Source organism: Sceloporus undulatus, chromosome 4, assembly GCF_019175285.1.
Source record: "Sceloporus undulatus isolate JIND9_A2432 ecotype Alabama chromosome 4, SceUnd_v1.1, whole genome shotgun sequence".
Taxonomy (NCBI): domain Eukaryota; kingdom Metazoa; phylum Chordata; class Lepidosauria; order Squamata; family Phrynosomatidae; genus Sceloporus; species Sceloporus undulatus.
This window is the reverse complement of record NC_056525.1, coordinates 221,869,940-221,885,017: the sequence shown is the minus strand read 5'-3', so window position 1 is coordinate 221,885,017 and position 15,078 is coordinate 221,869,940. Positions and strand designations below refer to the sequence as shown.

The window sequence follows — 15,078 nt, the reverse complement described above, 5'->3', positions numbered from 1 at the left end:
GATCATTTAGGCTTTATACTGCAAAACTATTTCTTCCATTGTCCTTAAATTCTACGGGGATGTTCTTCAAGTTGTATTTTGGCACAATGGTGTCCTTCTTAGCTTTACTCTAATTTTTGATACCAGCAGTTCATGGTATGTACCACAATCTTGTCATAGAATCATAGAGTTGGAAGAGACCACAAGGGTCATCCAGTCCAACCCCCTGCCATGCAGGAACTCTCAATCAAAGCATCCCTGACAGATGGCCATCCAGCCTCTGTTTAAAGACCTCCAAGGAAGGAGACTCCACCACTCTCCGAGGGAGTGCGTCTCCTGTCGAACAGCCCTTACTGTCAGGAAGTTCCTCCTAATGTTGAGGTGGAATCTCTTTTCCTGTAGCTTGCATCCATTGTTCCGGGTCCTGTTCTCTGGAGCAGCAGAAAACAAGCTTGTTCCCTCCTCAATATGACATCCCTTCAAATTAAATATGTGAAGGGATGTCATATTTAGGAGGGAACAAGCTTAGGGAGCTGGGGATGTTTAGCCTGGAGAAGAGAAGGTTAAGAGGTTATATGATAGCCCTGTTTAAATATCATATCACCTCTTAACCTTCTCTTCTCCAGGCTAAACATCCCCAGCTCCCTAAGTCATTCCTCATAGGACATGGTTTCCAGACCCTTCACTATTTTAGTCACCCTCCTTTGGACACGCTCGTTTCTCAATGTCCTTTTTGAAACTGTGGTGCCCAGAACTGGACACAATATTCCAGGTGGGGCCTGACCAAAGCAGAATACAGTGGCACTATTATTTCTCTTGATCTACACTATACTTTTATTGATTGCATTGGCCTTTTTAGCTGCCACGTCACACTGTTGACTCATGTTCAACCTGTGGTCTACTTGGACTCCTAGATCCCTTTCACATGTAGTCTTGTTCAGCCAAGTGTCCCCCATCCTATATCTCTGCATTTCATTTTTCCGCCCTAAGTGGCCTAATTCCATGTTGAATTTCATTTTGTTAGCTTTGGCCCAGCTTTCTACTCTATTCAAAATGTTTTGAATTTTGATCCTGTCCTCTGGAGTATTAGCTATTTCTCCTAATTTGGTGTCATCTGCAAATTTGATAAGTATGCCCCCAATTCTGTCATCCAAGTCATTGATAAAGATGTTGAATAGCACTGGGCCCAGGACAGAGCCTTACGGGACCCCACTGATCACTTCTTTCCAGGATGAAAAGCCATTGTTGAGAACCCTTTGGGCTCGGACGGTCAACCAATTACAAATCCATGTTAACAGTTATGTTGTCTAGCCCACATTTTACAAGTTTATTTGCAAGAATGTCATGAGAAACTTTGTCAAAGGCCTTACTGAAATTAAGATATACTATATTCACAGCATTCCTTTCATCTACCAAGCTGGTAATTTTATCAAAGAAAGAGATAAGATTTGTCTGGCATGACTTGTTTCTATTCAAAAATAATAGAGCTTCTCTGTCTTCTGCCTCAGTTTATGTAGTCTATTTGATTTCTGTGTTGGCCATCAGGTGATGCCCATGTATACAGTTATCTCTTTGGTTGCTTGAAGAAATATCTTTGCAATGAACAAACTGTTGCCCTTGCAAACCTCAATCAGTTGCTTTCCTGCTATGCTTCTTGATCTTAGGCCAAATTATCCTACAATTTTTTATTCTTCTGTTTCCTACTTTTGCATTCTAATTGTTATGATTAACAAGAAGTCCTGTTATGGTGTCTGGACTTCAAAACAGAATCTTTCCGTTTTTTTCTTCTTCTACCTCTGTAACTCTAGCATAATTTTGGATCATGGTTATATTGATATGTTTTCCTTGAAGCCTTGTTGATATTATTTGGTCAGACTTTGCACTATATCCTTTGACTGCTTTTATGACATCTCTCTTTACTACTAATGCTGCTATTTAAAACACTATCAAACTTATACATTTAGGGCCCAAGGAACTCAGAAGTTTTTTCAGGACAGCGAGTTATGTTAGAGCTTCCAACTTTGAAATGGACTAGCTTTTGATGTAGAATTCTTTATTAGTTCAAAACTCATGTAACAAATTAAAATAAATGACTCAATTAGCACTAACTCACCGCATATAGTAGGCAACTGCTTCTTTGTAATCTCCTGTGACAAAGGCTTCATTGCCCTTCTCTTTTTCACGATTAGCAATAAAGTTCTTTTCTTTTGTAGACATACCTAAATATGTTGATTACATAGTAAAGGAATAAATTTTTTAGGATGAACAAAAATATTTAGATATAAAATATTATAACACTGGTATGCAACTTTTCAAGTATATACCCTCTCACTATGCCTTTGGTCCTCCTAAAATTATTTCCACCTATAATGTCATCCTGCAGCTTTGAGGGGACATGTTTTTAGCCGTCCTTTTGGCTCTTTTAGGCACAGGGAGCACATTGTTCAAAATCAAGGAATGACTAGAAGACACTTCCAGTTTTGAAAAAGGCCCCCAGGCCTAAAACATCACAGGAAAGAGAAACATGGGGCCCATACAGACAGGCCAAAATAAAGCTGCTTCGGGTCACTTTGGAGGTATGCTGTTTAAATTATGCATGTGTTCTACGAGTCCAGAACCCGCGCGCCAAAGCCACGCTCCAGTCCTTAGGACTGGAGTGTGGCTTTGGTGTGGCTTCCAGTCTCTTAGAACGCATGCATAATTTAAACAGCATACCTCCAAAGTGACCTGAAGCAGCTTTATTTTGGCCTGTCTGTATGGGGCCATAGTGAAATTGCCTCCCTACTCCATATAGGACACAAAGTGCATTTTGTATGGGACTTTAAGAACTCAAACAGCTCCATAACAAAGAGCCCCATAACAAAGCTGTCTAAGAGGCCATGTTCTTCCAGTGACTTTGGTTATGGTAATGTTTCTCTTTCTGAAATGTGGAAAAGAACCCTTTTTATTATGGCACATGTCACATGAAGTGATCTTCGAATTGAGATCTGGCAGGGTCCCAATGCAGGGTGTTTCTGCTGTCAGGAGAGTTCTTATTTGTTTGTCCAGGCATTTTCCTGATCACTGATCTGGTCAGTTAGCTGTAGTTATTTAAGTGATTTTAATTACATATTTTATTATTTTATTAACAGGCAATGGTTTTATTACTTGTTTTTACTATATTTTGTGGGTTCTAATGTAGTGCTATACCAGCTTTGGAATTTTTTGAATGAAAAGCAAACTCAGAGGTAGCTTAGAGACAGCTCCAACTATAATCCACATCCCCATTTCAAAGAATCTCAGACTGCAAAACTGGGAAATATCTTTGCCTGAAACCTTAGACTGGCATGGCAATCAAAGTAAATGTAGGGGGAAAAACAGATGGAGGAAATATTCCTGTTGGTCCCTCAATCTGTTGTAATAGTCCGTAGGGTTTTTTTTTAAAACAACCATATGACTTTCACCCTTCTATTTCTATTTTGAAATACTTCTTTTTCTTTTTTTTAGACTTCTTATTTTGCAATAAACAGCAGCAATAATAAAAACAATCTCTGTATTACTGAGAATCTCTTACTGTACTTACCTGTAGTATCTACTTTCATTTTTGGTAACTTTATACTAGTATTAAAATTGCTTTTAGAAAACTGGTTTCCTTCATTTCCATCCATTCTTGAACATTCTTTTTCCACATCAAACCTTAAATTGAAAACCATTTTAAAAATAAATATCTATCTATATTGTGCATATGTATAAAATGATCTAATATTATAACATAGTTTGACATCAAAATTTATTATTTTATTTTATTTTGTTTGGATGCTGCCTTTCTGCCAGAGTGGGATCCAAGGCTCCCAAAGAAAGCAAATTTTAAAACTTTTAATTTTAAAAACTTCAATACAAATTAATAACTAATATTAAAAAATTAAAACCTTATTTTTAAAAAAAACCAATTAAAATCCACACTTTAAAAATGTAAAATAATTCAAAAACACACAAAAGTTAATAAATAAAACATCTCAGTCAGAAAGTCCCCTATTTACACATTAAAAACTTGTTTAAATAAAAAGATCTTTGCCTTCTGGAGAAAGGAAAGCAGGGAGGGGACCTGTATAGTCTCCTGTGGAAGGGCATTCCAGAGAGTGGGACCAGCCACTGAGAAGGTGCTGTTTCATGTCGTCACCAAGTGCACATGTGAAGGTGGTGGGACCAAGAGAAAGCCTTCTCCTAAAGATCTTAGGGCTCTAGCAGGTTTGTATAGGGAGATATGATCTTTTAGATAGTTGGTACCTATGCCATACAGAGCATTTATAGGTTATGACCAATACTTTGAATTGTGCATGGAAACAAACTGGTAGCCAGTGAAGCCCTTTTCATAAGGAAGTTATACGCTCCCTATAACTGGCTCCAGTTAGCATTTTGGACCCGATGAAGTTTCTGCATAGTTTCCAAAAGCAGCCCCACATAGACTGCACTATAGTAGTCCAAATAGGATGTAAGGCATGTGTCACCACAGCCAGACATCTCAAGGAATAGGAGCAGCTGGCACACTAGCTTTAGTTGTGTAAATGCACTCCTGGCCACTGCTGAAATTTAGTGATCCAGGCTCAGAGCTGAATCTGTAATTTCCATTATATATTGAATTTGTGGGCTGCTGTTTTTGTCAGTTTGTACATTTAAAAAATCTGTCAGCAATGCCAAGGTGTAATCTGAAATTGTGCCATTTCTTAAGCAGTAACCTCCAAATGGTGTATGTGTGCGCGCACGTGCCCCACTATATCGTAAACAGAAAGCCAGCCTGGTATAGGGGATTGAATGTTGAACTACAAGGAGTGTGGAGACCAGGGTTCACTTCCCTGCTTGGCCATGAAACCCAGTAGGTGATCTTGAGTAAGTCACGTGCTCTCAGTCTCAGAGGAAGGCAATGGTAAACCTCCACTGAACAAATGTTGCCAAGAAAACCCCATGATAGGGTTGCCTTAAGTCTGAAACAACTCAAAGACACATAACACACACATATCTTAAATGGGTCAGTCACACAAGTTAGCATAATGAATCTTTGTTCTTTAGCCAGGGATGTGTGAAGTACAAACCCCTTCCCTTTCTAAAAAGGGGTTCTAGTTTAGTGTATTTTATTTTAGAACACAGACTGAATACTATTTTTAAAAAATGTAATTTGTATATTTATAATCCTATACTTTTGTATAAAAATTATTAATGCTAATATGTGGTTGACTCAGTCATACTTAGAGCAGACTCATTCAAGTCAAAAGAAATTAAGTCAATCATTCTATTAATTGCTGTAATCCTAATACAAATATATTAAAATATACCTTCCTAAAGACCCAAGTAATACTTAATAGATGAACAAATAAATGTATAAAATAATTAGTGGAAGACATGTGACATACTTATCCCACTCTCTATAATCCCTCGGTACATTTTTCTTCTTTACTTCTCTGTTTTTTGAAGTTTTACTCTGTAATGAAGGGACAGACAAGGTGATAAAATAAATTGTTTGTAACAGAATTTAACAGAATCATAGAGTTGAGACATCCAATCCAATGCCATTTAGGAATACACAATCAGAGCACTCCTGACAGATGGCCATCCAGCCTCTGTGTAAAAACCTCCAAAGAAGGAGATTCCACTATCCTCCAAGGCAGTGTGTTCCACTGCCAAATAGCCCTTACTGTCAGGACTTTCTTCCTAATGTTTAGATGAATCTCTTTTCCAGTAGTTTCAATCCATTGCTCTATATCCTAGTCTCTGGTGCATCAGAAAACAAGCTTGCTCAATCCTCAATAGGACATCCCTTCAAATATTTGAAAATATTTCTATTTCCATTTATTTCACTGTTGTTCATATCCTGTCACATAAGACTGAGATTTAATTCATGTCTCAATCTATTATTGCTAGTACAAATGGAAGCTTCTGAATTCTGATATATCCATTAAATGACCCCTTCACTTGCTGTTTTTTCTACAGTGATGTCCATATCAATTTTTAGTTTCAGTACTAAATATTCTTATCTGAAAAGCAGAAGCTATGGTCTGGTCTGCAGCTCCACTCTAAAGAGAGCGAGAGAATTTTATTTTATTTTTTGCTAGGTAACAGACTGTAAGGAGCCCTGGTGGTGCAGTGGTTAAATGTCTGTACTGCAGCCACTCACTCAAAACCATAAGGTTGTGAGTTCAATCCCAGCAAAAGTGCTCAAGCTTGATTCAGGCTTGCATCCTTCCGAGGTTGGTAAAATGAGTACCCAGACTGTTGGGAGCAATTAGCTTACAATTGTAAACCACTTAGAAACTGTTAGTTCAGTATGAGGTGGTATATAAATAAAGGTGTTTTTTTTGTAAGAAGGGCACCCAAATTTAAAACTGACCTGCACTGCATCCTATGTAGCAGCATGATACATACGTTACACTGTGGACTGTGCCAAATGTGTTTGAAGTGGTGGGCAGGAGTTTAAAGCAGATAGAGACACACTGGACAACATGCTGGATCCTTCTTTCTCACCAATGCCCAACTCTCTCCAAGGGCTTTTCTCCATGAAAGCTTAGCTCTGCTAAATAAGTGCCTGAGAGAAGGGAACTATGAGCAAAAGCAATAGGCGACGAAAAAAATAGGTGATTGGAAAGGGCATACTGCATCTTCCTCTAATCTCTCTTTTTATCCTGAAACCATCTTCCGGGATCCATTTTAAGTACTGCTTACACAAACACAGGTAAAGAACAACACTCCCTGTGACGCCAAAACACAATTGTCAATGAGTGAACTATAACCCAACAGCACCACCTACTGGAATCAACCCTGCAAGTAAACGTGGAATCAATTAATTTAGTGCCTCTGCTCCCAACTGAGAGATCCTATCCAAAACAGTACTATGTCACTGGTATCAAGAATGACTCTGAGGTGAAACAGACCACTCTGAAGGGGTGGCTTTAAGCTGCCCCTCCCAAAGCTGGATTGGGGTTGTGGCAACTGCAGGCTGCAGCCCCAATCTGCCTTTTTGCCCGCTAAAAAAGCAGTGGCAAAGAGACGCTTTGGGCCAGCAAAAAGCTAGCTATTCCATCTCACCGTTGCTGGAAGTCGACTTTAAGGAATATAAATGCTATGCCACCAGAGTGTCTGGAAGCCGGTCCCTGTGTAAACAGCTGGGTGGCTTAGGAGCATGTGGCACCCAGAAGAGAGCGCAAAAGGGCCATGTGTTTCTTCCCTAAAATGTTCAGGAAAATCAGTGGACCCATATTTACCATCTCTCTTCAAGCAAATTCATCCCACAGAGTGACCCAGGCTGTTTCAAGCCAAGGATTGAAGCCTTAGAAATAGATACAAAAAAGCAGTTCTAATCAGAACTTATTAGAATTGACTGAGCACCATCCTTTTGGTGCACCTTTGCCAGGAATGGAGCACCACCCTTGGCTATTAATATATTTAAAGTTCAGGTTATGTTTCTTTTAAAATAGCCGAATGAACTGTTCCATCTCCAGAAGCCCCAGTAAGTCACACAATTCATCTTAATATATAGCTAGGTATTAATAGCACCCTCTTAATTTGTGACTTATAAATATATCCTTTGCAAACACACATAAATATGTAGAAGCAGAGGTAAGCATGGAGCACCAGATTAGGGTAAGGTTTTGGGAAATAGCCTGCTTCTGCTTGGACAGATTAAGAAAAAATCCACTACAACTCAGGTCCCAAACCTGAAAGATGGAAATCACAAGGTACAGTATGTGCCTCCCTTTAACTATCATGGAAATACAAAAATGGATATAAGCCTTCTTCTCTGTCAGAAATGATGAAATCATGGTCTTAATAGCCGTTTAGAAAGATATTATGTCTAAACACAGAGAAATAAGTGCCTTTTCATTACACCCCTTAAAAATGTTTTAGAATTACCTTTTTAAAAACTTCTAGGAAGAAGTGGAAGAAATCTGTAACATATTTGTCTCTTCTGTGGGGAGAAAGTCCGCCATGCTTCAGGTTAACAGGTTTAGATTATTTTTGTGTAATAGCACCATTTCCATTTAGAAGATATCCAAAGATATCTTCGTATACCTATGTTTCTTGTAGACCACTGGTATGACAATGACAGCTAGCATACAACATGGCCCTAAGTAAGCAAACTTTTAAAATGATAAGTTCATGTGAAAGGGAAGTCAAAAACAGGAGATGGTATTTGTTTACTCTTCCTTCTTTTGGGAGTGGGGTGGGAGACAATTGGTATGAAAATGGAACAAGTCATACAAATGTCCCTAGGGCAGATAGCTGAAAGGTGACACTTGAAATCCAATTTAAGGCTTTCTAACTAGTAAACTGTGGTGGTGCTGGGAAGCAGAAATCAACTGTTAAAGTTAGAGTCCCTTTCCAAAATGTTTTGGCAGGCTCTTGTAAAACATGCCCTGGGATTAGAAGGCAGAGGTGTCAGTCACTCGACTCCACTTGATCCTCCCCCCTGTCCAGATGATTTCCATAGAAAAGTTATTCTGGAAATCAAGCTATCTACATTTCCAAAGTCTGAACTTAAATGAAGTTTCCAGTGAGCTTTATTAGTTTTGGAGGGAAACTTGCTTCATCAAGAAGTACCCAAACCTGTCCAAATCACTTGTGTTCAAACTTCAGCCAAAACTGATGTACATTCCTATTTACAGTGTTGGAAATCCTGATGAATAGAACTATTGCAAACATAAATCATGGATAAAGATAGATACCAAGTAAAATTCATGCATAAATACTGAACCTTAAGCATGGAAACAAGGACCACACCTGACAAATGGGATGCCAGTCTGAACTACGAACTGGTGGCAAATTTTCCAGATGGTCCTTGAAAACATCAGTTGTAGCATACCGCATTTTATATTCCTCTTCTTTCATCTCTGTAACCCAACTCTGAAATAAGCAGATAACAATTCAAAATCAAAACTGTGAATGTGCAAAGTATTTCTTTAATTGTGCATATGATTTCCAAAATATTCTACTGCAAAATTAATGGAAAAGGGTAAGTGGATATATAGGCTGGGAATTAAAGGCTACTATAGGTATAGCCGAAGACTTGCATTAGCTCAGTTGCTTTTTTCACTTTTAAAAACTCTCAGTAGCAAAATCTCATCTTGTATTACAATTGTTTTTGAAAGACCACGTCAGCACTAAAAATTGTTTAATATGAAGGGACAAGGAAGGCTGTTGGCCAAGAAACACAGGCCCAAAGCCTTCTGGGGTACATTGAGCTAACTGTGCAGTTCCTGTATCCTGGTCATAATTCTTTGCAATATATAATACAAAGCTAAATCCAATGTTATTCCTAAATAGAAAGATTCACTGAAATAAATGGAATTTTCAGAAGTAATGACTAATAATTTATATTCATTTCAATGGGACTACTTTAGTTGGGACTAATATTGCATTTAGTCTATATTAAACAACTCTGTTTTTCTGTATTCTTCTTCTTATGCACCTAACAGATGTTCTTTAGACATTCCAAATCCACAGGGACCTCTTTGTCCATTAATATATATATATAGAGAGAGAGTCACCGTGATAATTGGATTGAAGGACAATGTACAGATTCAGTCTCCCATATCAAAATGCTTGGGACCAGAAGAGTTTCAAATTTTGTGATACCTGTATTTGCATACATGTACATAAGGAGATGTCTGGGAGATGGGACCCAAATCAAAACATGAAATTCATTTATATTTCATATACACATTATACATATAGCCTGAATGTAATTTTATAAATATTATCTATAACTTTGTGCATGGCCTAGCAATTAAGACGCTGACTCTGACAATTGCAAGGACAGATAAGCAGTTTGAGACCCAAGTGCCACATGATGGAATGAGCACCCATCACTAGTCCCAGCGTCTGCCAACCTAGCAGTTTGAAAACTTGTAAAAGTGCAAGTAGATAAATAGGTATTTCTTTGGTGGGAAGGTAACAGTGTTCCAAGCAGTCATGCTGGCCACATGACTATCGAGTTGTCTTTGACAACACTGGTTCCCTCGGCTTAGTAATGGAGATGAACACCGCCCCCTATAGTCAGACATGACTAGACAGTCTTGTCCAAGGGGAAATCTTTACCTTTTTGCGTGAAACAAAGTACGCTGAATCATTAGAAAGCAAAAATGTCACTATCTCAGTCATATTTGAAAACATTTTGGTTTTTAGAGTATTTCGGATTTTGGAATTCCAGATATAGGTGACTCAACCAGTGGTGTCCCACATCCAAGTGTCATCCGGTGTGGGGAGCAGAGCTGCCAGGCCGGGGGGGGGGGGGACAAAAGACACCACTCGCCCCTTTTCCTTCGCCACAGTGGCAGTGATCTCCTCATGAGGAGGTTGCCATGGGGAAGCAGGTCGAGTGTACTCACCCCTTCTCCTCAGTGGGAGGATGGTCCGATTACGTGTCACCCCTCTTCTGGGGTGTCACCCAGTGTACACCACACCACCGCACCTCCCTAGTGACACCATTGCACTCAACCTGTATACATTCTAACAATGAAGTCTCTTACACAAACAAGGGACAAGATTACAAATTACAAGTACTACATGATTCTTATTTTTATATAATATATAATGTGTCATTAAAACTGTAGGAAGAGAGGGTGATTTCAAACCCCTTTTCTTTCACAAAATTTTTGCACTAAAAACACCACCAGTATCTATCAAATCTATATATCACAGGCAACTTTACAAATGAATTAAGATTAAAACAATATATTCTTCAAAAAGCACACTCAATTGTTTGCCATGATCATCTAACAAAACTATAAGAACCAAGATGAAATACTAAAGAAATTTATTTTGTATGACAAATATATCAACATGGGGGATACTAAGATGGTCTCCTATTTACTAAAGAGATGACCCAGTCTGAGCCCTTCAGTGAACTGAAAGAGAAAATTCTATATATGGAGCAGGAGAAGCAATTGGGTACAATAGGAAAGTGAACACATAGAATACTGGATAAGGCCTTGAATAATTATTTTAAAAACAACATTTGCAATACCTTTATTTCATTGTTTATTTTTTCCCATTCCTCAGCAGAAAAGTCAGAAACAGTCGCTGCAGGTTTATCTCTTCGTAAAGCTCTGCTATTTGGAGCCAAAGACTCAATGTGTTTTTCACAAAACAATATAAGATCAGGATAGAAGCCTTCTTCACCAGATCTTAAAATAAACAGATAAAATACATCACTGTTTATAGTAGTGATTATAATGTTTTGATTTTTAAAGGCTACTTAGTAATACCAATGCATTTCTGAAATGTTTTCATGTGTTGGTCTTCTGTCTCTCATTATTTTAATTTATTGAAATGTACATATTAACATTGGGACAACTTGTTACTGCATACCTGTGCTCTCTTGTTAATTATTGTTTTACTTATCTTTATCTTAGTTATTTTTAACGTCACTTCCCTTCCAACGCCTTCATATGAACAAAAAACATCCAAAATGGGTGACTGAACTTCCCTATGCAAAGAGACTCAAGCACATGGTACCAACTTCTCTTTCAGTTATTCTCAAAGGTGCTGTAAGATCCCTTTGCATACTGATTTTCTAGACCAGTGGTCCCCAAACTGTGCCCTTTAAGAGATTTTGGAGTTCAGCTCCCAGAAGCCTCAGCCATATTGGCCAATAGTCTGGGATTCTGGGAGCTGAAGTTCAAAATCCCTTAAATAGCATAGTTTGGGGACCACTGTTCTAGACTAACATGGCTATGTCTTTGAGAATTTACCTAAATCGGTTTAATAAAAGTATCATCCTGTCTCCTCAGTTTATCCATCAGCTGCTCATGTATATGATCTCCAATTTATACAACAGTTACACAGAAATAGCAAGACCATACCATTTCAGTTTTATTTTACCATTTTATTTACCATTCCCTTCTCCTTTTGTGCCGTGTCTTTTTACATTGTAAGCCTGAGGGCAGGGAACTGTCTATTATCCCCTCTGTTGTAAGCCGCCCGGATTCCCAGTGATTGGGCGGCATATAAATAAATCCTATTATTATTATTATTATTATTATTATTATTAAATGAAACTGTTACCACTTTCTATTAGTTTACATCATGTTTAAAGTAAGTGACCTTGTTTTTGCTTTTAGACAAACTCATTTATTTCAAGAATCACCACAATTCCTATCAAATTATTTCAAGACTATTAAGGAAATAATTAAGTTGTTAACAAGTTTACCTTAGTATCCTGAGAATCTTTTCCAAATACTTAACATCAGTACATTGTTCTATGAATTTATAGTCCAGATGCTCAATAGGAATGTGGTATGTTTTTGTTGTTCCTTGACTAAACAAGGATGAAACTTGGTCAACACTCATAGCTAAAATGAAAGAGATAATCATTACACCATATATTTCAAGTGTTTTCGGAGATATTTTGAAATTGTACAAGGTTACTGAAAAAATATTAGTTTCATTCACATATTGCAAATTCCTTTCAGTTAACAGAAGAATGTTGTAAGATTACAATTTCTATTTGTGGTGAAGTATGATTCAGGCCTATTTGCCATTTGTGCTTGTTTTAAGATTTTCTACATTAGGTCCATTCAGATGGAGGGATTTATACAACAAATTGAACAGTAGTTATGAAATGGTCTTCTTTCCTTCTGCATCTCTCTCTGTGCATCCCCAGTCATCTCCAAAAGGTCTCCCAACTTCAACAGCAAAGCATGGCAGTTGAAATGTATTCCACTAGTGGAGTCTCTTCAGTTGATAGGTAGAGGGGGAAAAAGAAGACTTTTGAGAGGATAAGTTTTTCTTATTTACATACAGTATTAAAAATTGGTTCTGACAAGAGAGAACAAGTAAGAACCATAGGCTGGAATGCTGCTGGGGTGTTGCGTTCTCGTCACTGGATGTATGTGTGAAGGAAACAGAACTGTGAAGATGCACAATGTCCATATATACAGTGGACGGCTGCTGCTTTGTAACTATATACCAGAACCAGCCAAAGGACCGATGCACAATGGGACACTGATGAGGAGGTTCAGGTGCACAGTGAACACTTCTGATGCACACTTGTTATGCATCTTCACAATTCAATAACCGTAGTTTCTTAGTGCCTCTTCTATTTAGGCTGCATCTGCACTGCAGAAATAATCCAGGTTGACAGCACTTTAACTGCCTTGGCTCAATGATGTGGAATTCTGGGAACTGTAGTTTTATGAGGCATTTAGCCTTCTCTGTCAGAGCTCTGGTGCTGCAACAAACTATAATCCCCAGAATTTCATAGCATTGAGCCATAAGCAGTTAAAGCAGTGTCAATCTGGATTATTTAAGCAGTGCAAACACAGCCTTAGTTAAGTGTACACAAACTTATGTTCTGTGAAAGGATATACTGTACAGGATCCCAGCCATTATGCATAAATACACTGCTGGAAATACAGAAAAAAATAGGGATTAATCTAAACCGAGTCTCTGTTTTTCAGATTTTAAACACTTGAGTGTGCTACTAATAAAAAGGTATGATGAGCCAGTCTTGTGTAGTGGTTTGAGTGTCAGACTATGGGTTTGGAGGCCAGGGTTCAAATCACAAATGGAAAGCCACAAGTCACATTCTCTCACTACCCATTAAAATGTATCTTTCTGTATTGCAGCATGCCAGGCCTCTTAAATACAGCATGCAGACATCTAAGGAATTGTCCTCAATATTATTTATGTCCCAAAGCCCAAGTGTTAGCACAAGTCACACACTGCAGCCGAAGAACAGCAAAACACCATCATTTTGATTATAAAATGAAAGGGTAATCTTAGGGCCAAAACACACTGCAGAAATAATTCAGTTTGAAACCACTTTAACTGTCCTGGGAAAATCTGAGAAGTGTAGATTCTTGTGGCGAAACATACACAGTACTCAGAAGTCCCTAGCATTGAACCAGGGCAGTTAAAGTGGTCTCAAACTGGATTATTTCTGCAGTGGGGATGCATCCTTGGACTAAAAAAAAAAAAGGGGGGGGGGAGAGACCAGGCACTATCCAGAAGATGTGCTTATCTATTATACACTCAGGAAAGGAGGACCAGGCTGCATCCGTACTGCAGAAATAACCCAGTTTGGTACCTCTTTCAACTGCTGCGCCTCCAGGCTATGAACTTCTGGGAACTGTAGCTTGTTATGGGGCCAGAGAGGTTTGCTCTCCTCAGGGGAGGGGGGTACCTTTGAAAGCTCTGTTTTGGGGCCACAACAAACTACCCTTCCCAGAATTCCATAGCACGGAGCCATGGCAGCCAAAGCGGTGCCATGCTGGATTATTTCTGCAGTGGGGATGCAGCCTTGGACTAAAAGAAGGCATGAGTACATCTCTGCTATCATCACCGCCTTCAAGGCTGCCATTTTGGCACCCACTGCTTTCCCGCGGCCCTCTTTCTCTCTTTCCAGCCCGCAGCCATGCAGCCAAGATACACACCTGCTGCGGCCCCTTCTTGGCTTCCCAAGCCTTCCCCTCCACAACGCTGAGGGGGAGATGGCCCTCAAGTTGGGTCCTAACAGCCTTCTTCTGAGGGGGAAATGGGCGCCTCCTGGGCGTCGCAGTTGGAAGCCAGGCCCTCGAGCGAGTGGAGGCCGCGCGGGAGCGTTGCTATGGCGACGTGGTAGTAGTAGCTCATGGCCTCAAGTAGGCCTCTCCAGGAAGAGAAGGCAGCCAGAGCTGGGATTCCCTTCAGCCTGATGTGTGTCTTTGTTGTGCGCCTTCAAGTTGTTCCACACTTATGGAAAAAACTACTATGGGGTTTTTTCTTGACAAGATTTGTTCAGAGGTGGTTGGCCATGGCCATCCTCTGAGGCTGAGAGAGTGTGACTCACCCAAGGTCACCCAATAGGTTTCATCATGGCTGAGCTGGGATTCAAGCCCTGGCCTCTAGTCACAGTCCAACGCTCAAACCACTACACCACACTGCCTTGTGTGCCTTCAAGTTGTTTCTGACTTATGGCAACCCTATGGGGTTTTCTTGGCAAGAATAGTTCAGAGGAGGTTGGCCATGGCTTGAGGCTGAGAGTGTGTGACTTGTCAAAGGTCATCTAGTAGGTTGGCAGCATGAGTAATTTAGTAAACTTAAGGCCCCATACAGACAGGCCAAAATTAAGCTGCCTTGGGTCACTTTGGA

The 15,078-nt window shown here is 39.3% G+C and overlaps 1 protein-coding gene across 2 annotated transcripts in view; it reads right to left on the bottom strand.

Moving 5' to 3' along the window:
* Positions 1-14,524, bottom strand: part of SPAG1 (sperm associated antigen 1) — a 57,873-nt gene extending 43,349 nt beyond the window's left edge. The window contains exons 1-7 of one of the 2 annotated variants that reach the window (XM_042465008.1): positions 14,382-14,524; positions 12,158-12,299; positions 10,973-11,132; positions 8,728-8,850; positions 5,367-5,434; positions 3,542-3,654; positions 2,093-2,198 (exon numbers count right to left, since the gene is read on the bottom strand). In XM_042465008.1, coding sequence (XP_042320942.1) covers positions 2,093-2,198; positions 3,542-3,654; positions 5,367-5,434; positions 8,728-8,850; positions 10,973-11,132; positions 12,158-12,297 — 710 coding nt within the window. In that variant the 5' untranslated portion in view covers positions 12,298-12,299; positions 14,382-14,524. The remainder of the gene's footprint in view (positions 1-2,092; positions 2,199-3,541; positions 3,655-5,366; positions 5,435-8,727; positions 8,851-10,972; positions 11,133-12,157; positions 12,300-14,381) is intronic. The other variant, XM_042465009.1, reaches the window with a different exon arrangement.
* Between the last annotated feature and the right edge of the window lie 554 nt (positions 14,525-15,078).